At 49.5% G+C, this 21,291-nt stretch overlaps 1 protein-coding gene across 1 annotated transcript in view; it reads right to left on the bottom strand.

Moving 5' to 3' along the window:
* Positions 1-18,988, bottom strand: part of TAB1 (TGF-beta activated kinase 1 (MAP3K7) binding protein 1) — a 34,540-nt gene extending 15,552 nt beyond the window's left edge. Inside the window, exons 1-5 of the mRNA XM_016939195.3 lie at positions 18,828-18,988; positions 2,885-3,021; positions 2,374-2,527; positions 1,150-1,236; positions 176-314 (exon numbers count right to left, since the gene is read on the bottom strand). Of these exons, the coding sequence (XP_016794684.1) occupies positions 176-314; positions 1,150-1,236; positions 2,374-2,527; positions 2,885-3,021; positions 18,828-18,860 (550 nt within the window). The 5' untranslated portion in view covers positions 18,861-18,988. The remainder of the gene's footprint in view (positions 1-175; positions 315-1,149; positions 1,237-2,373; positions 2,528-2,884; positions 3,022-18,827) is intronic.
* Between the last annotated feature and the right edge of the window lie 2,303 nt (positions 18,989-21,291).

Below are 21,291 nucleotides of genomic sequence, written 5' to 3'. Positions count from 1 at the left end.
TCCCTTCCAGTTGGGACTGAGGCGTCACTGTGGAGAGGGACATACCCAACGGTCTCAGGAGACCCTGGGTTTAAAGTGCGTGAAGTGTCTGGAAAGCAGATTGTCAAATAACGCACCGACCCCTGTGGCTGACCTCTCCCCAGTCCTCCCTGCCCTGGGACAGGAGGGGGCTCACCGACATTGGCGACGTAGAGCTTGTTGTTGAGAAGGACCGCCACAACGGCCATGGCCCCTCCCGAAATTTCCCTCTCCAACGTCTTGAGTCTCTCAAGGATCTTCTGATACTGAGGAGGCAGCTGGTGCTGAGGGACTCCCTACAACCATCAACAGAGGGTCAGGGCAGGACAGAACTCTGGACCATCTTCCTAGCCCTCTCCACAACCTTTACTCTTTTTTTTTTTTTTTTGAGATGGAGTCTCGCTGTGTCCCCCAGGCTACAGTGCAGTGGCATGATCTCGGCTCACTACAAGCTCCGCCTCCCAGGTTCACACCATTCTCCTGCTTCAGCCTCGCGAGTAGCTGGGACTACAAGGCGCCCACCACCACGCCCGGCTAATTTTTTGTATTTTTAGTAGAGACGGGGTTTCACCATGTTAGCCAGGATGGTCTCGATCTCCTGACCTTGTGATCCGCCCGCCTCGGCCTCCCAAAGTGCTGGGATTACAGGCGTGAGCCACCATGCCCGGCCTCCCTTTGCTCTTAAGAGCAAAGATCCGAGGGCCCAGGGGACAGACAGACAGATGGTCCATGGCACAGCCAAGATGAAGCCTTCACTACAGCTCCAGGCTAAGGTTCTTCCAGAAAGCTGGAGATGACCTAACTCACAGCACAGAGGTAAGCGCTGCAGGTGGCAGTAGGCGATGTGAGCAGGTGGTTGACAAGGGCGGGGACCCATTCAGGTCGAAGGACTGGGAAAAGCCCTTCCTCATGTCCACCACTGCCCAGACACTGCTGAGCTTTAGCATGCAGCTGCCCACAGCAGAGCAGCGAGGTCCCTCACCTGTGGCCACACACCAGTGTCACCCATCAGGAACTGCTCCCTAACTCCTGTTGCTCTGGCCCAGTAATGTCAAGAAAGTAGATGAGTCCATGCTCCTTGCAAAGCTGGGCCTGGACTTGACTCCCCTGGGTGTCGGCTGGGGAAATTACCTCTGGCAATTGCGACTGGAGGCTTGCCTTCTCAGCCAAGGCGTCGTCAATGGACTCCAGGAAGCTCCTCTCCACCACATCGAAGGCCTAGGGGAACACAGGACAGGGCAAAGGCTGGTTCAAAACACCACTGTCACTGGTGCTAAAATGTCCTCTATTAATAATAGCAACAGGTTTGCTGTATTCACTGCAGGTTCTTGTGTGATGGAGCTTTCCACATGTCAGTCCTGCCTCTGGCCCAGCACTGCAAGGCACCGGCTGCTTCCTGCAGATCAATGTCTTTGACAAAGCCCTTCAGCCTCGAAGGGGTGTGCACCCTGCAGAGGCAGCACTGCAGACGGCTGGGAGGCAGGAGACAGTGCAGAAGCTAAGAGCAAAGGCTTGGCGTAGGCCCAGCTGGTGTGACCTCTGGCCCCCTCAGTCTCACACAACAGAGGTTAAGTGTTGTTCCAGGGGTGAGGTAAGACAGTCCACCCTGGCACTCAGCAAGGCAACTGCTCAGAGAAACTGCCAGGCCTATGACAGCTCGTATGATTACTACAACTTCTTTCTGGGAGGCTTCTGTCAAACCCCACCAGCCCCAGGACACTGGTGACACTGACACCTTCTCCCCCCGTGTGAGATCTGCTAAGAATCACTGGCAATGGAGCCTGAGGTCGTGAAGGGCAGGAAAAGGCTGGCACCACCCCTCTCCGGGAACAGAAGCCCATCTTCTCATCTAAAATGGGCCTGAGACATGCTCCTGAAAGGAGATGCCAGGAGGAAAACTGCCAACAGCGCAAGCAGAAAGGTGGAACCAGTCAATGAGGGCGGCAGCCCCTCAGAAAGGGGAGGCAAGGTCCTTCCTGAACGCCCAGGGATGGCTCCTGCACCTGGAGGCTGAGCACCTGACCACATAGGAAAGAAAGGGGTAGCTCTAAATGACCCCATTTCTACCAGGCCTTGCCCTGCTCCCACCTCACACCTCTCTCCAAGCTCCCATCCCTAAATCCCCCCGTCTCCAGCAGTACCTCCTCTGCCAGCCATTGAAGGCCTGCTGCTCGCTGGCTGGTCCTGGACTCCTGTTGGGTGGGGGGGCCTACGCTGGGAGCTGCTCCTCTACTGGGGTGAAGGGGCCGGCAGGATCTTCACACCAACCCTGGCAACATGCTAGAGGTGCAGGGCCCAAGCCTTGGGGTGGGGGACATGATGTGGCTGGGTCACTGTCGGCCCCGGCACCATTACCTGCAGCAGCACACGCCGCACGTCGGCCTCGGCGTGCTCGGCATTCAGCTGGCCCAGCAGGAGCTCTGCGGATAGCCGCTGGGCCACGAAGTTGGTCACTCGGTTGCCATCATAGCCGTTGAAGACCCCATACAGGAAGCAGTTGTTCTCACTCCTGGAAGAGGGAGAGGGCAGAGGGAGGCCTGAGACCAGGGTCTCACGGAGGTGGAGGGAGAAAGGGAAAGGAATTGGGGGAGACTAAAGCGACAGCAGCTGCAGCTTCAGGGGCCCTCCTGGGTCCCCCTGCTTTAGCCATCATTTCACTCTGGCTATGACATTCTGGGATACCCTCCTCCCCATGCTCACGCTACCCCATCAGAGCAGGCCCTTGGCAAGACAGCAGCAGAGGCCACCTCTCACGGGCCACATGTCACTGGCAAGCCCATACGAGAAAGCTGCAAGGTCGGTGTCTTTCCTTGCTTGCAAACCAACCAACTCCCCGGGCCCAACACAGAAATGCTGGCACACACACCTGAACTTGAGCCAGCTGTCCTCTGGCGGGTGGCTCTCAGTGCCCTTGCCATCAGCAGAGTAGCTGCGGTTGGAGGCTGAGCCAACCCCAGAGAGGTGGCAGAGAGGCAGGTCATCTGTCCAGCTTGGCTGCTGCTCCTGGGGAAGGACACCAGGAAGCCGTGAGACGCCACCGCGTCTGCAGGGTAGTCCCCACTTCACCTATTCCTTCTGCAACAAAAACCTAGCAGGCCCGCAGCCCTACACAGAGGGTTCCACTTCCTTCTGGAAAACAATAATGTTTGTATGAACAGACACCTGCAGAAGGGTTTGCTGTTTTTATGGCTAGTCTACAAACTGGTTTCCCAGGAAAACTGAGACTCCACCATTCCCAAATGTAAGGCGCAGCAATGACCTCCAGGAGTGAGCCGTTATGAAACCTAGTGAAACACACACAAATGTCGCAGACTCTTGGCAGGAAACTCTGGGGACCCCACCTCTTACTGCACTGGCTCCAAATGCACACTACAAAGAAATCCCTTGAGCATTGGTTACCAACACTGCAGGCTGCAGGCCCCACCCTCAGAATGACTGATCTGGGCAGGGCCCGGGACATCTGCAGTGCAGGCCGCTCCCCATGGGTGATGCTTTCAGGTGACCTAAGACCCAGCCTGGAGAAACTCCGACTTATAAGCTAGCCTCAGTCACTCTCTCTGGCACTGGGACCTCCAAGTACCAGGGAGAGTAACTGAGACTGGCTTTTAAGTCGGAGTTTATGAGCTAGTTTATAAGACATCCTCATGCCACCCCGATGTCCTCTCCCATCTCCCCTGCCACATCCTTCCCTCCCAGTCCCAAATGCCTACAGCCCTGTCCATCCCCTGCTCTTTGCCTCCACATGAACACCCTCCCTCTTCTTCCCTACCAATTCTCCGGGTCCTTCGGGACTCTTTGGCTCAGGAGTCACCACCTCCAGGAGGTCTTCCTTCAGGATGACCCTACCCAGGACTGGCTGATGGCCCTCTCATGTACCCCAACGGCACCCTGATTCCAGCATCCCTGCCTGTCTGCAATGCCCATTCTACCCCATAGGATCTCAAACCAGGCTGTTCAGCATAATCACTGCAGAGCTTTAAACACGCTCACACAGCGGTCCAGGCCCTGGCCCCATCCCCGGCCTAAACACAATTTCTGAATTTCCCAAATCTCCCTAGGGTACATCCTGAGCATCTGTACTTTTTAAGCCCCAGGAACAACTTTGATGCAAGGCCCAGGTGCGATTCCCTGCCTCTCCCTGAAAGCTTGCCCCAAATCTGCCCTCCCACCTGAAAACTGCGCTTTGTTCACAAGGGCACTCCCAGAACCACCATGCAGAACTACAGCAAACTGGAATAACTGGGAGAACCACAGTTCGATTTCAAGGAAAATAAAATTTTTATTGGCTGGGTGCAGTGGCTCACGCCCGTAATCCCAGCACTTTGGGAAGCTGAGGTGGGTGGACCATTTGATGTCAGAAATTTGAGACCGGCCTAGCCAACCTGGTGAAACCCCATCTCTGTCTCTGTTAAAAACACAAAAAAATTAGCCAGGCGTGGTGGTGCATGCCTGTAATCCCAGCTACTGGGGAGGCTGAGGCAGGAGAATCGCTTAAACCCAGGAGTCGGAGGTTGCAGCGAGCTGAGATCATGCCACTGCACTCTAGCCTGGGCGACAAGAGTGAGATTCTGTCTCAAAAAAAAAAAAATTGTATTGAAAGCTTTATTGAAATATTAAACACAAGCTAGAGCAACCAGATAAGAGAAAGAAATAGAGGGCATCCAACCTGGCAAGGAAGACGTTAAATGATCCTTGTTTGCAGACGATATAATCTTATATTTGGAAAAACCTAGACTCCACCAAAAAACTATTAGAACTGATTAAACAAATTCAGTAAAGTGGCAGGATATGGGCCAGGCGCGGTGGCTCAAGCCTGTAATCCCAGCACTTTGGGAGGCCGAGGCAGGTGGATCATGAGGTCAGAAGATCGAGACCATCCTGGCTAACATGGTGAAACCCTATCTCTACAAAAAATACAAAAAAACTAGCCGGGTGTGGTGGCGGGCGCCTGTAGTCCCAGCTACTCTGGAGGCTGAGGCAGGAGAATGGCATGAACCCGGGAGGCGGAGCTTGCAGTGAGCTGAGATCGTGCGACTGCACTCCAGCCTGGGTGACAGAGCGAGACTCCATCTCAAAAAAAGACTCCATCTCAAAAAAAAAAAAAAAAAGTTGCAGGATATGGAATCAACATACAAAAATCAGTAGCATTTCTATATGCCAACAATGAATCATCTGTAAAAGAAATAAAACACACACAGATACTGTGTGCAACTTCTTAAAAGTTATTGTTAAGTCTTCCAGAAAGGATGTGGAAACCACTTCAACAGGCTTTTGCAATCAGATATATAAAAAGCCTGTGGTTAGCTTTTGTGGCAAATTGTAGCTTCTGTTTAGTTATATACTGACAGGAGTGACTTCACTTTTTTTCATGTAATTGGTTTTATTCTGCTTTTATCTATTTTGGTGCTTCAGCTCTACATTTTGCACCCTGGAGCAACTTCTGCAGGGTGTGGGAGTTTGTTTTATTTTTACATTAACATGGAGTAAAACTGGCTTTTGGGGCACGCACATCTGTGAATGTTGACACATGTAGAGATGTGTGTAACTACCACCTCTCTCAGGATACAGGGCAGCTCCACTCCCAACGCACTCCCTCCCCTAATCCCTGGCAACCTATTTTCCACTGGTATGGCTTTGTCTTTTTAAGAATGTCATATTAAACGCCAGGTGCAGTGGCTCACGCCTGTAATCCCAGCACTTTAGGAGGCCAAGAGGGGCTCATCACTTGAGGCCAGGAATTTGAGACCAGCCTGGCCAATGTGGCGAAACCCTGTCTCTACTGAAAATACAAAAATCAGCCGGGCGTGGTGGCGCACACCTGTAATTCCAGCTACTCAAGAGGCTGAGGCACGAGAATCACCCGAACCTGAGAGGCAGAGGTTGCCATGAGCCGAGATTGCACACCACTGCACTCCAGCCTGGGCGACGGAGTGAGACTCTGTCTCCAAACAAAACAAAACAAAACAAAACAATGTCACATAAATGAAATGATGCAGTAAACATGACCTCCTGAGACTGGCTTCTTTCACTCAACATTATGTCTCTAAGATTCATCCAAGTTGTTAGCCTGTGTGCATCAACAGTCTCTCTCTCTCTTTCATAGAGTAATATACCATTGTTCGGATGTAGTAAAGTTTGTTTATCCATTCATCCACTGAAGGACATTTGGGCTGTTTCGTTTCTTATAACTATGAAGAAATATGCTATAAACATTCATGTACAGGTTTTTGTATGAATGTAACTTTTCATTTATCCAGGGTAAATACCTAGGAGTGACAGGGCTGGCTCATATGGTAAGTATATGTTTAACTTTATAAGAACCTGCCAAACTGTTTTCCAGAGCAGCTGAACCATTTGCATTTCCAATGTTGAGTTCCGGCTGCTCCACGTCCTTGCCACCATGTGGTATTGTCTTTTTCTGAATTTAGATATTCTAAGAGGTGGGTAGTGGTAGCTCATCGTGACTTTAATCTGCACTTCCTAACGGCTAACGACACTGAGTATCTTTCACGTGTTTATTTGGCACCAACTCATCCTCTTTGGTGAAGTGCAAGTTTTTTGCCTATTTTTAAATTAGGTTATTTTCTTAACTATTGTGTTCTGAGAGTTCTTTTTATTTGTAACTTAGCATTTCACTCAGTAGTGTCTTTTGCAGAGCAAAGGTTTTAGTTTAGATGAAGTCCATTTAATCCATTTTTTCTCTTTCATGGTTCATGCTTTTGGAGTCATGTTTAAGAACTCTCTGTCCAGCCCCAAGTCACAAAGAGCACCTATGTTTTTTTCTAAAAGTTCTATATTTTACATTTAGATCTGTGATCCATTTTGAATTAATTTCTGTGTAAGGTAGGAAGGAGGTTTAGGTCCATTTTTTTTTTTCATTCCGATATCCAATCATGCCAACACCATGTGTTGAAAAGACTAGCTTTTCTCCACTGAATTGTGTGGGTCTACTTCTAGACTCTATTCTGTTCCTGTGATCGATGTGTCTACCCCTCCACCAATACTACATTCTTGATTACTGTAGCTTTATGGTGAGTCTTCAAATTGGCTAGTGTGAGTCTCCTTATCTTCTTGCTCTTTTTCAAAATTGTTTTGGCTATTTGAGTTCCTTTGCCTTTTCATATAAATTTTAGAATCAGCTTGCTTATATCCACAAGTCTTGTTGGGATTTTTATTGGAACTGTTTTAAATCTACAGATCAATTTGGGGAAAGCAGACATTGTCACTATGTTGAGTCTTCTAATCCATTAACATGGTGTGTCTCTACACTTATTTATGTCTTCATTGGGTGACTTTTATTTATTTATTTTTATTAACACAATTTTACTACAAGGTCTGAAAAGCTACTAACGCCTTCTAATAGCCTTTGAAAACAGACAGTATAACCAAACCCTACTAATGGAAATGAAAAAAAAAAAAAAAGGAAGATGAAATGGCAGTAAGTGCTAGCTGAGCCAAGTATGTCACAACTAAATTAAAAAAAAAAAAAAAAAGTAGAAATGGCAACAATTCTGCTCAGCTCCTCATGACACCAGGCTTAAATTTAACACTTTCAGTACAAGCAACGCCAAAAGAAAAACTGCTGACCTGGCACAGTGGCTCACGCCTGTAATCCCAGCACTTGGGGAGGCTGAGGCAGGTGGATCACTTGAGGTCAGGAGTTTGAGACTAGCCTGGGCAATGTGGCAAAATCCTGTCTCTACTAAAAATACAAAAATTAGCCAGGCGTGGTGGTGCGTACCTGTAATTCCAACTACTCAGGAGGCTGAGGCAGGAGAATCACTTGAATGCAGGAGGTGGAGGTTGCAGTGAGCTGAGCTCACACCACTGCACTCCAGCCTGGGTGACAGAGTGAGACTCAGTCTCAAAAAGAAGAAGAAAAATGGCTTCACAGTAACACAAAATTGGGTCTAGTTCTAATCTTGAACTGTTTCATTTTAAAGCAAAATTAATGCCTCTCTTAACATAAATGGGAACTTAAGTCTTCTGGACCCACATATGATATTATGTGATTACAGTACATTAAATCACTACATACATTCTTTCAATAAATATCTGCTGAGCATTTGCAACAGTCTGGCAGTATTCTGGGTACTGCGGACACAGAAGAGAAAACAGAGAGGCTCCTTATTTGAAGCCTCCCTTCTACGGAGAGAGAGAATTCAAACACACAATACAATAATAAACAAGGCAATCTCAGACAGCGCTACGTGCTAGGAAGAAAACACACCATGGTAATGGGACACAGCGTGATGGGCGGGGGGGCCTCTAGATGAAGTGGTCAGAAAAGCAGACCTCTCTGGGGAGGTGACGTCTGAGCCAGACCTGAATGACTATGGGGCAGTGACCTTCTAGAAGGCAGAGAAGGAGCCTTCCAGGCAGAGGGAGCTGCACGTAAAAAGACCCTAAGATGGAAAAAAGCATGTCAGGTTTACGGAAGCACGAGAAGGCTGGTGTGGCCTCGCTAGTGAGCACAGCGGAAAGACGCTCCATGCCGTGTTTGCAAATGTGTGTGCACGTATGTGCCTGGGTGGGAGGGCAGTGCAAGGCCTCTGGGCCACGGGAATGAGTTAATAACCAGTGAATTAAGTATTCTTCAGGTAACTGATAAATGTTGCCAATTATCCCCTATGTCTTAGATCTGCTTAGTATATTTTCATTTCCAGCGAGCTCACAAAAGTCTCCTATAACCAGGCAAATATACTTCCAAAGGTAGCTCCTTTTCTAGTCTGTCTCCCGCCACCAGCTGGAATGAAATTAAATATGAGGTTAAGCAGAAATACAAAAGCATCTGCCCAGTCAGGAGTATCCCATGTCTTCCTCCTGAAAAGATGGCCAAAGAAGTCAATATTTAGCACCCCAAAGTGCCACAGGTGTTTTAAAGCATGGGAGGAAAAGATATTTCTATTTTCTAGAGCCCTGTGGTTAAAAATGAGAGTAAGATGAACTCATCCTCTCATATGAGATGAATAATATTAACACAAATGTGTCACCACAATGCAACACCTGTCTTCGATGCTGTAATCACAGTTACCTCCTCTGCCAGTATCTAACTCCCATAAGGGACAGACACAGGCTTCCAAGGACTTGAATCTTTCTAAAAAAATCCATAGTTTCCCAGCCAAATAAATAAGACCCAAGCAACTTATGGGTCTGTTCCACATTAGACATACACTATTAAAAAAGGCCAGTGAGGCCAGGCACGGTGGATCAATCCTGTAATCCCAGCACTTTGGGAGGCCGAGGTGGGTGGATCACCAGGTCAGGAGTTCAAGACCAGCCTGGCCAATATGGTGAAACCCTGTCTCTACTAAAAATACAAAAATTAACCGGGCGTGGTGGCAAGCGCCTGTAGTCTCAGCTACTTGGAAGGCTGAGGCAGAAGAATTGCTTGAACCCAGGAGGTGGAGGTTGCAGAGAGCCGAGATCGCACACGCCACTGCACTCCAGCCTGGATGACAGAGCGAGACTCTGTCTCAAAAAACAAAAACAAAAACAAAAAACGCCAGTGAAATTGTCTTCCACAAGTAAAGAAAGAAACAAGCTCAAACAGGCAACTGAGGAACTTGCCACGTTGGTGTGTCATGGCACAAGAACAATTCATCTGAGAGCGTTTCACAACAGGAGACCAGGAGTAAGCTGATGATCTACTGACCACTGTATGCTGTGCTGTATTTGGCTGATGTGGGAATAACTAACTTTCCCAAATGAGAAAAACTGTGTGTCTGACGGCAATCAATCTACTGAGCACGTGCCTTGTTCATTAAGTACCCGTGAATAGTGTCTAGATATTTCAACACTGCTAAGTACTTTTTTAGGAAATCTGATTTTCATAATGTTGAGGCAGTAATATTTCTGGAATTTATTATTTTATAAACTGGTAAATGGTGTTTGGGTCAGTAAGTATGGACACTAGTGCTATTGTTTATCTAAGGAGTCTTGGTCCATTCTTGGTAAAAACACTCCAGAAAACAGAAACTGATGGCTCCTTTCTGAACATGCTACTCTGTATACTTCAGCCCTAATGCTGGCAACTTACTCGGTGGGGAACACTTCATTAAGATCAGGGCCATAGGGCTGGGCACGGTGGCTCACATCTGTAATCCCAGCACTTTGGGAGGCTGAGGTGGGCAGATCACGAGGTCAAGAGATTGAGACCATCCTGGCTAACATGGTGAAACCCCGTCTCTACTAAAAATACAAAAAATTAGACTGGGCACGGTGGCTCACACCTGCAATCCGAGCACTTTAGGAGGCCAAGACCGGCGAATCACGAGGTCAGGAGATCGAGACCATCCTGGCTAACACAGCAAAACCCCGTCTCTACTAAAAATACAAATTAGCCGGGCGTGGTGGCAGAAGCCTGTAGTCCCAGCTACTATCGGGAAGCTGAGGAAGGAGAATCGCTGGAACCCGGGAGGCAGAGCGTGCAGTAAGCCAAGATCACGCCACTGCACTCCAGCCTGGGAGACAGAGTGAGGCTCCCTCTCAAAAAAAAGAAAACAAAACAACAACAAACGATCAGGGCCATAGAAGGCTGCCCACTCTTATTACTTCACACAGAACTGGAGGTGTTAGCCCAGGCAGTTAGACAGAGTAAAGAATGAGAGCATAAAAACCGGGAAAGAAGTCATTTCTATTTGCAGTTGATAGGACAGTACGCCTGGCAACCCTAAAGAATCAATGAAAAACTAATGCAAACAGAAAAAGAAATCAGTTAGGCGGCAGGATAGAAAATCAAAGTATGCAAATCAACAGCTTTCATATACCCAAGAGAAGATGAGCATCTAGCCTCTATGTAATGTAAAATAACAAAGTCCTTTTCCTGTGAGTTTCTACCATGTCTGTCTCCCCCAGCCAAACTACTATAGAAGGTTGTTTTAAATCTAAATTTATATCAGTCGAATTATATCTTAATGCATTCATCCCAGCCTTCCAGACTGTGGACAGTTTTGAATTTTGCCCTTTGACAGATTAACAATCTCACTCAGCTGTGTATCTTGTACAGACAAGGCCTTCTACTCACTGTTCCAAACAATCTCTAAAAAACTGTGACCAGAGGCCGGGCGCAGTGGCTCATGCCTGTAATCCCAGCACTTTGGGAGGCCAAGGCGGGCAGATCATGAGGTCAAGAGATTGAGACCATCCTGGCTAACACGGTGAAACCCCGTCTCTACTAAAAATACAAAAAATTTAGGTGGGCGTGGTGGTGGGTGCCTGTAGTCCCAGCTACTCCAGAGGCTGAGGCAGGAGAATGGTGTGAACCCGGGAGGCAGAGCTTGCAGTGAGCCAAGATAGCGCCACTGCACTCCAGCCTGGGCAACACAGCGAGACTCCGTCTCAAAAATAAAAAATAAATTTAAAAAAAATAAAGAAAGAGTAAGAAAAAAATTACCCAAAGAGCATATGTAAAAGTACCCATGGTAAGGCAAAGCCTGTCCCCTTCTGTCTTTTTAAGTCCTATCTACCCTAAAGGCACTGCTCAAATCCAACTAGGGCCAGAGGCCCATGATTCCCAAACCTCAATCATCCACTGACCATCTTCAAGAAACTATCTTTCACTCAAATGATTCCTTTTTTTTTTTTTTTTTGTGACAGAGTCTCACTCTGTCGCCCAGGCTGGAGTGCAGTGGCGCGATCTGGGCTCACTGCAAGCTCTGCCCCTCCAGGTTTAAGCAATTCTCTGCCTCAGCCTCTGGAGTAGCTTGGATTACAGGTGCGTGCCACCATGCCCGGCTAATTTTTTGTATCTTTAGTAGAGACGCGGTTTCACCATCTTGGCCAGGCTGGTCTTGAACTCCTGACCTTGTGATCCACACGCCTTGGCCTCCCAAAGTGCTGGGATTACAGGCGTGAGCCACCGCACCCGGCCTTTTCTTTTTTTTTTTTAAAGAGACATGGTCTCGCTCTGTCACCCAGGCTGGAGTATAATGGCACAATCATGGCTCATTGCAGCCTTGAAATCCTAGACATCAGCTATCATCCTGCCTCAGCCTCTGGAGTAGCTGGGACTACAGGTACACCACCACACCCAGTTTATTTCACTGTGAATGTAAACTTTTTCAGTATTATAGGTGGAAAACCAGTATGACTTGCCACATCTAGACGATAATAAAAAACAAAACAAGGTTATTCACTTTTAGCTGAACCTCTTGCTGGCTATATTGCTGGAGCCCTGTTCTATGTTTAAAAATGTGACTGGGGATGGATCAGCAAGTATCAGAAAGATGTGAGGGACATACTAGGATCAAACCAAGTTTTTTTTTTATATATCTTTAGAAAGTCTGAGAGAGAACAGAAAAGCACACAGTCTTCTCAATTTGTAAGATCAGTTTTGCTCGCTGCCACAAACCACCTCGCTGTATGTCCCAGACACTGGGAAAACACTGCGCAAGACCATGGGGCCCTCCCCTGAGAAACCCATCCCAGTGGCCCCGCTGTGCATGCTGGGTGCCCCACTCACTGGCCATTCACCAAGTGGCCCTGTGGCAACCATTGTGCTATAGCCTGGTATTGTTAATTAGATTACCTTATTCACTGATTTGAAGACCTACATTTTCCACATGTGAACGTCTCTGGAGTTGGTATGTTACAAGTTAATTAGCTGTGAGTTCTCTTTCTGAGCAATAGACAAAACACTGATGTGTCCTTAAAACATTGGTGTCTTAGATCCAATGACACGTGGGCAGTTCCTCACGTAATTCGGGCGCTCGCCAGACACTGGTTCACTACAGTGGCCGGAGAACCTCGGGAGGTTCTACCAAGTGGGAGTGAGAGTATCTGGTCTTCTCTGTGTTCCCCAGCGGACTCACGCTGCTGCAGCTGAGTGGGCTTGGATCGTGTTCTCCCGTCCCTTTCCATCTCCATCGAGGATTAGCCATACCGAGAGTCCACTGCTGATTCCATTAAAGCCTACAGGACTGCCAAGTCTCTCGCTTCCTTCCTCCACATTTCTGAACAATTTTCAGAAAGGTCATGTACTTTCTATTCACACAAACCACCCACCCCTCCACCCCTGCACACACTGATGCATACTTTCTCCCACGCCCCCAAATGCCAGGCCTGCCAGCACCAGCCGTGAGCGGCGCAGGAGCACAGGGAGCAAGAGTCTGCGAGAAGCTGAGAAGGGGGCGTCTCTCACTCAGCACAGCCTCATCGCGGAGCCACTGCAACACACACAACAGTGAACGCAGGACTTAACTCTTCCATGTCTGAGAAATGAACTGCTCATGAGAAATTTCACAAGAATATGTTAAGAAGCCTGTTTCAAAAGACCTAATTTTGATTTGATTTTGTGAAGGAGTTCCCAAAATTAATGTTTCGGTATGAAAAGCTTCTACAGTGATCCAACAGTATTTAACCCAACAAGGCCTTTACAAACACCCTGTGCATGATGTAAGCATTCAGTCCTCATGTACATATGTGTCCATGTCACATAATAGTTCACAAAGTACCCACACAGACTCAGCTCAAAGTCCTGGGCAGCAGAAATGGACAAAGAATGGTTCCAAGCTCAGGCCACAGCTTGAATACCAAATTATGCTATGAAAAGGCCAAGTGTTTTTGTGGTGAAAGCACCCACATTCCTTAGAAGCGAAAAGGAAGCTCAGAAAGGGAGACTCACAACCCCAGGAAGAGGGCTCGGAGCAGGGGAGCAGCAGACCTTTCTCTCCAAAAAGCTTCCAAGGCCCCAATGCCCCCACCACCTCCAATCTTCCGGATGGCCCACTTCTCTGAGACCAGCTCCACTCCTGGCCCCCACTTCTCCCACCAGAGTTTTCATTGAAGGTTCTCCATGTCGTCATCCTAAAGAGCTCCTCATTCATTCTTAAGGGGGCTAATCATCATTGTTGGCACTTCCAATGTGCTAGGGCAGCAGCTGGGTGTATGCAATGGGTATAGGTGGTGCCCCCATGGACCTTTTTATTTTAGTGGCTATGTATTTATTTTAACATCCTTTAGATAAATTACACAGATAGCAGCACCTGTGATCTCAGATATAATTGCTCAGGACATGTCGAAGTTTAAAAAATTGATTTTAAGCTTACTTTCTTTTTTTTTTTTTAAACAGGGTCTTGCTGTGTCACCCAGCCTGGAGTGCAGTGAGGGGATCATAGCCTCACTACAACCTCAAACTTCTGGGCTCAGGCAATCACCCCATTAAGTCTCCTAAGTACTACAGGCACATACCACCATGCCTCACTAATTTTTTTAAAGACGGAATCTCACTATGTTGCCCGAGCTGATCTGGAACTCCTGGCCTCAAGTGATCTTCCTGCCTCAGCCTCCCAAAGGGCTGGGATTCCAGGCATGAGCCACCATGCCTAGCCTGATTTTCTTTTTTATAATTAAGTAACAGTACAGGCAAAATCAAACTCTTGATTCCCCCTGCCCCAGGGTGCCCCTCTTCCAGGGCTCCCTCACCCAGTAAATGGCACCACTGTTGTTTAAACCAAAACCTTAAGAGTCCTTTTTGACTCTTCTTCCTCTGTCACACACCTCACATTCAATCCATCAGCAAATCACATCAGCTCTTCCTCCAAAACACAACTGGAATCTGATACTTCCCACCATTCCTCTGCCATGCCCATGGCCAAGACACCTTCTCGCACCTGGATGACTCTAGGAGTCTCTTAGGAGGTCCCAGGCTTCCACTCTCACCACTCAAACTCAAAAGAGGGATTTTTCAGCCGGGCACGGTGGCTCACGCCTGTAATCCCAGCACTTTGGGAGGCCGAGGCTGGCAGATCACGAGGTCAGGAGATCGAGACCATCCTGGCTAACATGGTGAAACCCCGTCTCTACTAAAAAAAAAAAAATACAAAAAGTTAGCTGGGTGTGGTGGTGGGCGCCTGTAGTCCCAGCTACTTGGGAGGCTGAGGCAGGAGAACGGCGTGAACCTGGGAGGCGGAGCTTGCAGTGAGCTGAGATTGTGCCACTGCACTCCAGCCGGGGCAACAGAGCGAGACTCCGTCTCAAAAAAAAAAAAAAAAAAAAAAAGAGGGATTTTTCTCCAATCATAAGTCACATCACATCAGGTCCCTACTCAATCTGCTCCCCATGAAAGCTTCACATCACATGAAGAATGGAATCCAGAGGCCACATCAGGACCTGTGAAGCCCAGCATGGCCCCCGGCTCCCTCAGACCTCAGCTACTCCCAAGCTGCCCCAAGGCACTCCACCCAGCTGCACCAGCACCCCTGAGGCTCCTGAAACAGCAGCCTTTGCATCTCCTGCTCCCTTGGGCAGGAATGCTGCCCCCATTTCCCCCTTTGCATCTCATCAAATGTGGAGAAGTCTTCCCTTACCACCCTGTCCAAAATGGCACCCCCAGCATTCTGTGTGTGAATCTAGACTGTTCCTCATAGCACCACCTGATGCTGTAGTTTGGATATTACAAAATCACAGATGATCTGTATCTGTTCAGTGCTCACTGTCTGTCCCCTTTACTAGGCCATCAGCTCCACAAAGGCGGTGTCTCCTGCACCTGCAGGGTGCCTAGCACATGGTGAGTGCTCAGGGACATTTAAGGGAATGAACAGCAGACATTCACTCACGGCAGCACTGAAGGTAGAAGTTTCTGGTTAGCGGGCAACCAAGCCAGGCTAGTAGTGGAATGTGTCAGTTCCTTTAACACCAACAATACTCCCCAGAGTCCTCTTGGTTTGGAGAAACTAAGGCTCAGGGACATAAAGTGATTTGCCCAAAGCCAGTATGAGACTAACACTGTTTTATCCGGCTGAAAGGTCTGGGTCCTTTTGAACACATCAAGCTCTCCTTAGAACCTCTTTGTGGCCGGGCGCAGTGGCACACACCTGTAATCCTAGCACTTTGGGAGGCCCAGGCAGGCGGATTGCTTGAGGCCAGGAGTTCACCACCAGCCTAGACAACGTGGTGAAACCCTGTCTCTACTAAAAATACGAAAGTTAGCTGGTGTGGTGGTGCACACCTGTAATCCCAGCTACTTGGGAGGCTGAGGCACAAGAATCACTTGAACCCAGGAAGCAGAGGTTGCAGTGAGCCGAGATCACACCGCTTCACTCCAGTCTGGGTGACAGAGTGAGATCCTGTCTTCCCCATACACCCACAAAAAAGCTTTTTGCTTCAAAAGACCTTTCAAGGTACCACAGTGCCTGCAATGATGCTCCCACCAAGTGATCTACCAAGTGGCCCCAGCATACCCTTGCAAATGCCATTCCTGCGAACCTCCACTGACCCAGACAAATCAGGCCACTCTGCAGCCCCTCAATACATAGACTTGTAGTACTAATTGTACTTAACTTGTGAAAAGCTTAACAAACACATGCACACATATTTAAACACCTGTCCTTAGCCGGATGCGGTGGCTCATGCCTGTAATCCCAGCACTTTGGGAGGCGAAGGCAGGAGGATTGCTTGAACCCAGGACTCTAGACCAGCCTGGGCAACATGGCGAAACCCCATCTCTAGGAAGAAAAATGAAAACAAAAACACACGTGTCAAGAAAACACACATACATGTCCTCCTGGAATGGCCCTCCTCTCCTCTGCTTGGCAAACTCCTCTCATCCTTTAAAGCCTCTAAAATTCTCTGCTGTCTGCCCAGGGCTCTTGACACAGGTCTACAATAACAAGACAGTGCCCCAGGTATTGTATCAGTGGCATATGCTCCTCCCAAGCTGATCTGCAAACGCAGTGAGGGTGGGCACCACGCCTCATTCATATTTGCCCAGTAGCCACAGACCAGCAGCCCTCACAGCCATCTCTGAATGCAGGTGTCTGAGCTGAGTTGTTCTCCCCAGACTTGAGACAGTGGATGTGACATCAGCAAGCCCTACACACCACCTGGACATCCGTACAACCTGTGAGAGGGATGTCCTGATCATCATGAGGGTGGAGGGGCCTTCTGATGACATCCCTGCCATCCCTTTGCCATGCACCAAGATGCAATGTGTTTAAAGCTAACTATTCTTGCTTTAAAAAAGGCCACCACCACCTGGAGAAACACATTCTGGGGCTAGTAGAGCTGGCCTTCTGCCTAACACAATTCCCTTTGGTTCCATCATACCTAGGAAGGGGAGAAGCTGGCAGCCACCTACTCTACATGACCCAGGTGGCTGCTCTCTTCTCAGCAAGCCAACTCAGCCTGCACCATTTACCATTTTCCCTCCCAATGTCACAATCCAACCAGCGTTTCCCAAATGCTAACTACAGTGGGGACATTTATACAGGGACCTTGCCCTCTGGGAACTTACAAAGCAGAGGGCCAGCCGTCTAAAGTCAATGCCAACTCGGTAACAAGACAGACGTGCCCAGCAGTAATAAGATAAAGGAGCAGTAAAGGTGTGGAGGGGAAGACAGCAATCCCCACTGGGGAGGCCTGGGAACTGTGCTCCTGGGAGAATAATTTCAAGGCTCTGCTTCCAGGTTATCCCTGAGCCAATGTCTACTCACCTCTGTGACGCCAAGGGCGAGCACTGGACCTGGCTACAAACGTTTACTCATCCTTTCACAAATGTATTTATTGAGTGCCCAGCACATGGTGGTAGATAATAGAGACACAGCGGTAAACAAGAGATCACAGGTCCCTGTCCTCAAGGAGTTTACTTTCGTTTTTTTTTTTTTGAGACACAGTCTCGCTCTGTCGCTCCAGGCTGGAGTGCAGTGGCCCGATCTTGGCTCGCTGCAAGCTCCGCCTCCTGGGTTCAAGCTAATTCTCCTGCCTCAGCCTCCCGAATAGTTGGGACTACAGGCGCCCGCCACCACGCTCGGCTAATTTTTGTATTTTTAGTAAAGACGGGGTTTCACCATGTTGGCCAGGGTGGTCTTGATCTCCTGACCTCGTGATCCACCCGCCTCAGCCTCCCATAGTTCTGGGATTACAGGCATGAGCCACCGCGCCCGGCGGAGTTTACTTTCTAGTACAGGAGGCAGACAAGTCCATAGACAATTCTAACAGAGTGCCATGCATAGGAAGGACCCAGGAGGCCAGCACCCTACCCTGGTAGGTCAGAGTAGTCCATGGTGCCAACAGGTGTGTGCATCTATGTGCACATACGCGTCAGAGGACGCAGGGCCTGGAAGACAGCGCCAAACCCATGAGGGTCCAGACCGGGGGTAGGGATGAGTCTGAAGACAATTCTTCCACTCCGCGCTCTCGCCTTAGGAGAAGGAAACTGAGGCTGAGGGAGACACAGTCAGTTAGAGCCAGGACCAGAACCCAGTGACAGCTACCACTGGTCATTCCTTTAGTACAGCCCAGGGGTTAAGGCGGTTTCTGGAATCACACTGCCTGATTTTAATCCTGCCTCAATACGTACCATTTGTGTGGCCTTAGGCAAACGACCACCTCAGTGTCTCAGTCTGTCAAATAGGAATAACAGTAGCACCTATCTCAGGGGGCTGCTACGAAAATGAAACTGACAAATGTAAAGCAATTAACACAACGCCGGGGATGCAGTAAGCGGTACACTGTGGATGCTGCTGTTATTATCATTGCACGACTGCTCGGTGTCGCAGTGGGCTCGAGACTCGGATAGCTCTGCTGCCGCCCGCCGTGTTCCCTTCTGGCTCCAGGACGCTCCCGCCCTCGACGCCCGGCAGCAGCAGCCCACAGCCCCGGCGCCCTTGACCCGGGGGCCGGGCCCGCCGCGCACACACGCCCTGGCCTCGGGAACGAGGGGGCCAGCCCGAGGAGAGGAGAAGGTGGCTGACACACCCCACCACGGAGAGGGCGGCTGTCCAAACTCGGAGAAGGAGCCGTTCCTGCACCCGACAGCACCCCCGCCCAGGCTCCCAACCCCAAGCCCAGAGAGCGCGCCGGTTCCTCACACTCTGCAGCAAGCTCCTCCTCTGCGCCGCCATCTTGGAGGAACCCCTGCGGGAGCGCCCGCCTCCCCGCAGAGCAGCGAGTGGGGCGGCTAGAGCGGCCCGAAGGAGGCGAGGATGACCGCGCTGCCGGGGAGCATGCGCCCAGCGCCACCCCACGGCCGAAGAGGGATGGGGGTCGTAGCGGACCGTGTGCGCAGGCGCGCTCTTGCACGTTTTGTTGTTGTTGTTTTGTTTTGTCTTTTCCTCGGGGCCGATTGCTCCTCGCCCATCTTTATTATTTTTTGAGATAGGGTCTCACTCTGTCACCCAGGCTGGAGTGCAGTGGCGCGATCACAGCTCCCTGCAACCTCTGCCTTCCGGCCTCAAGCGATTCTCCTTCCTCAGCCTCCCGAGTAGCTGGGATTACAGGTGCCCGCCTCTCCTGCCCCAGCCTCCGGAGTAGCCGGGACTACAGGCATGAGCCACCACGCCCGGCTAATTTTTGTATTTTTAGTAGAAACGGGGTTTCGCCATGTTGGCCAGGCTGGTCTTGAACTCCTGAGGGTTCTTTGTGAACACAGTTGGGACAGGGGAGGATAATTCATTCACTCAGCAAATGCTAGCTAGGTGACCCTGCCTGGCTCTATAGTGGGTTCTGCAGCGAGCAAGACAGGCCTTCAAAAAGCTAACATTTTATTTTATTTTATTTTATTTCATTTTATTATTATTTTATGTTATGTTATGTTATTTTTGAGACGGAGGCTTGCTCTGTCGCCCAGGCTGGAATGCAGTGGCGTGATCTGGGCTCACTGCAACCTCTGCCTCCCGGGTTCAAGCGATTCTCCTGCTTCAGCCTCCCGAGTAGCTGGGGTTACAGGCGCCCGCCACCACGCCCGGCTAATCTTTTACATTTTTTGTAGAGACGGGGTACCGCTATGTTGGCCAGGCTGGTCTCAAACTCCTGGCCTAAAACGATTCTTCTGCCTGGGCCTCCCGAAGTGCTGGGATTACAAGTGTGAGCCACCCCGCCCAACCTAAAATGTTAACATTTTAATTGGAGAGGACAACATTTATGTATATAAGACATTCTGCCGGGGGCAGGCGCGGTGGCTCATGCCTGTAATCCCAGCACTTTGGGAGGCCGAGGCCGGTGGATCACCTGAGGTCAGGAGTTCGAGATCAGTCCAGCCAACATGGTGAAACCCCATCTCTACTAAAACTACAAAAAATTAGCCGGGCATGGTGGTGCACGCCTGTAATCCCAGCTACTTGGGAGGCTGAAGCAGGAGAATCACGAACCTGGGAGGTGGAGGTTGCAGTGAGTGAGCCGAGATCACTCCACTGCACTCCAACCTGGGCAACAGAGTGAGACTCTGTCTTAAAAAAAAAAAAAAAAAAAAAAAAAAAAAAAAAAAGCACACTTGTCACGGGAGCCCACTGTGGCTTGCACAGAGTTGGAAGAGAGAGATGAAGGGGTTGTAGGGACAGGCTCTCACCAAGTGGGCCCCAGGCAGGAGTTTATTCATCTGGAGGACAGAGGGAAGTTGTTGCCTTCTAAGCAAGCCATTGACAGGGTCCCATTGGTAGACAGATGTTTGACTCCCAGGTTCAAGCGATTCTTCTGCCTCAACCTCCCAAGTAGCTGGGATTACAGGCATGTGCCACCATGTCTGGCTAATTTTGTATTTTTAGTAGTGATGGGGTTTCTCCATGTTGGTCAGGCTGGTCTTGAACTCCCGACCTCAGGTGATCCACCTGCCTTCACCTCCCAAAGTGCCGAGATTACAGGCGTGAGCCATTGCACCTGGCACCTGCCTGCTTTTTATAAAATTAAACAAACATTCGTTTGCAAGCCATCTCTCCCTGACCCCCACCATTAAAAAAAAACAAACAAACAGGTTCTCACTGTGTTGTCCAGGCTGGAGTGCGGTGGCACAATCATGGCTCATTGCAGCCTCAAGCTTCTGGGCTCAAGTGATTCTCCCACCTCAGTCTCCCGGGTAGCTGGGACTACAGCATGTGCCACTGCGCCCGGCTAATTTTTGTATTCTTGTAGAGACAGGCTATCACCATGTTGCCCAGGCTGGTGTCAAACGCCTGAGCTCAAAAGATCCTCCCGAGCTGGGCGCGGTGGCTCATGCCTGTAGTCCCAGCACTTTGGGAGGCCGAGGTGGGTGGATCACGAGGTCAGGAGATCAAGACCATCCTGGCCAACATGGTGAAACCTCGTCTCTACTAAAAATACAAAAAATTAGCCGGGTGTGGTGGCATGTGCCTATAGTCTCAGCTACTTGGGAGGCTGAGGCAGGAAAATCGCTTGAACTCAGGAGGCGGAGGTTGCAGTGAGCCAAGATCGCGCCACCGTACTCCAGCCTGGGCGACAGAGTGAGACTCTGTCTCAAAAAAAAAAAAAAAAAAAATTAGATGGACGTGGCAGTGTGTGGCTATAATCACAGCTACTCGGGAGGCCGAGGCAGGAGAATTG

This window comes from Pan troglodytes, chromosome 23 (assembly GCF_028858775.2).
Source record: "Pan troglodytes isolate AG18354 chromosome 23, NHGRI_mPanTro3-v2.0_pri, whole genome shotgun sequence".
In the NCBI taxonomy this organism is placed as follows: domain Eukaryota; kingdom Metazoa; phylum Chordata; class Mammalia; order Primates; family Hominidae; genus Pan; species Pan troglodytes.
The sequence above is the reverse complement of the archived record's forward strand: the minus strand, read 5'-3'. Positions and strand labels throughout refer to the sequence as shown.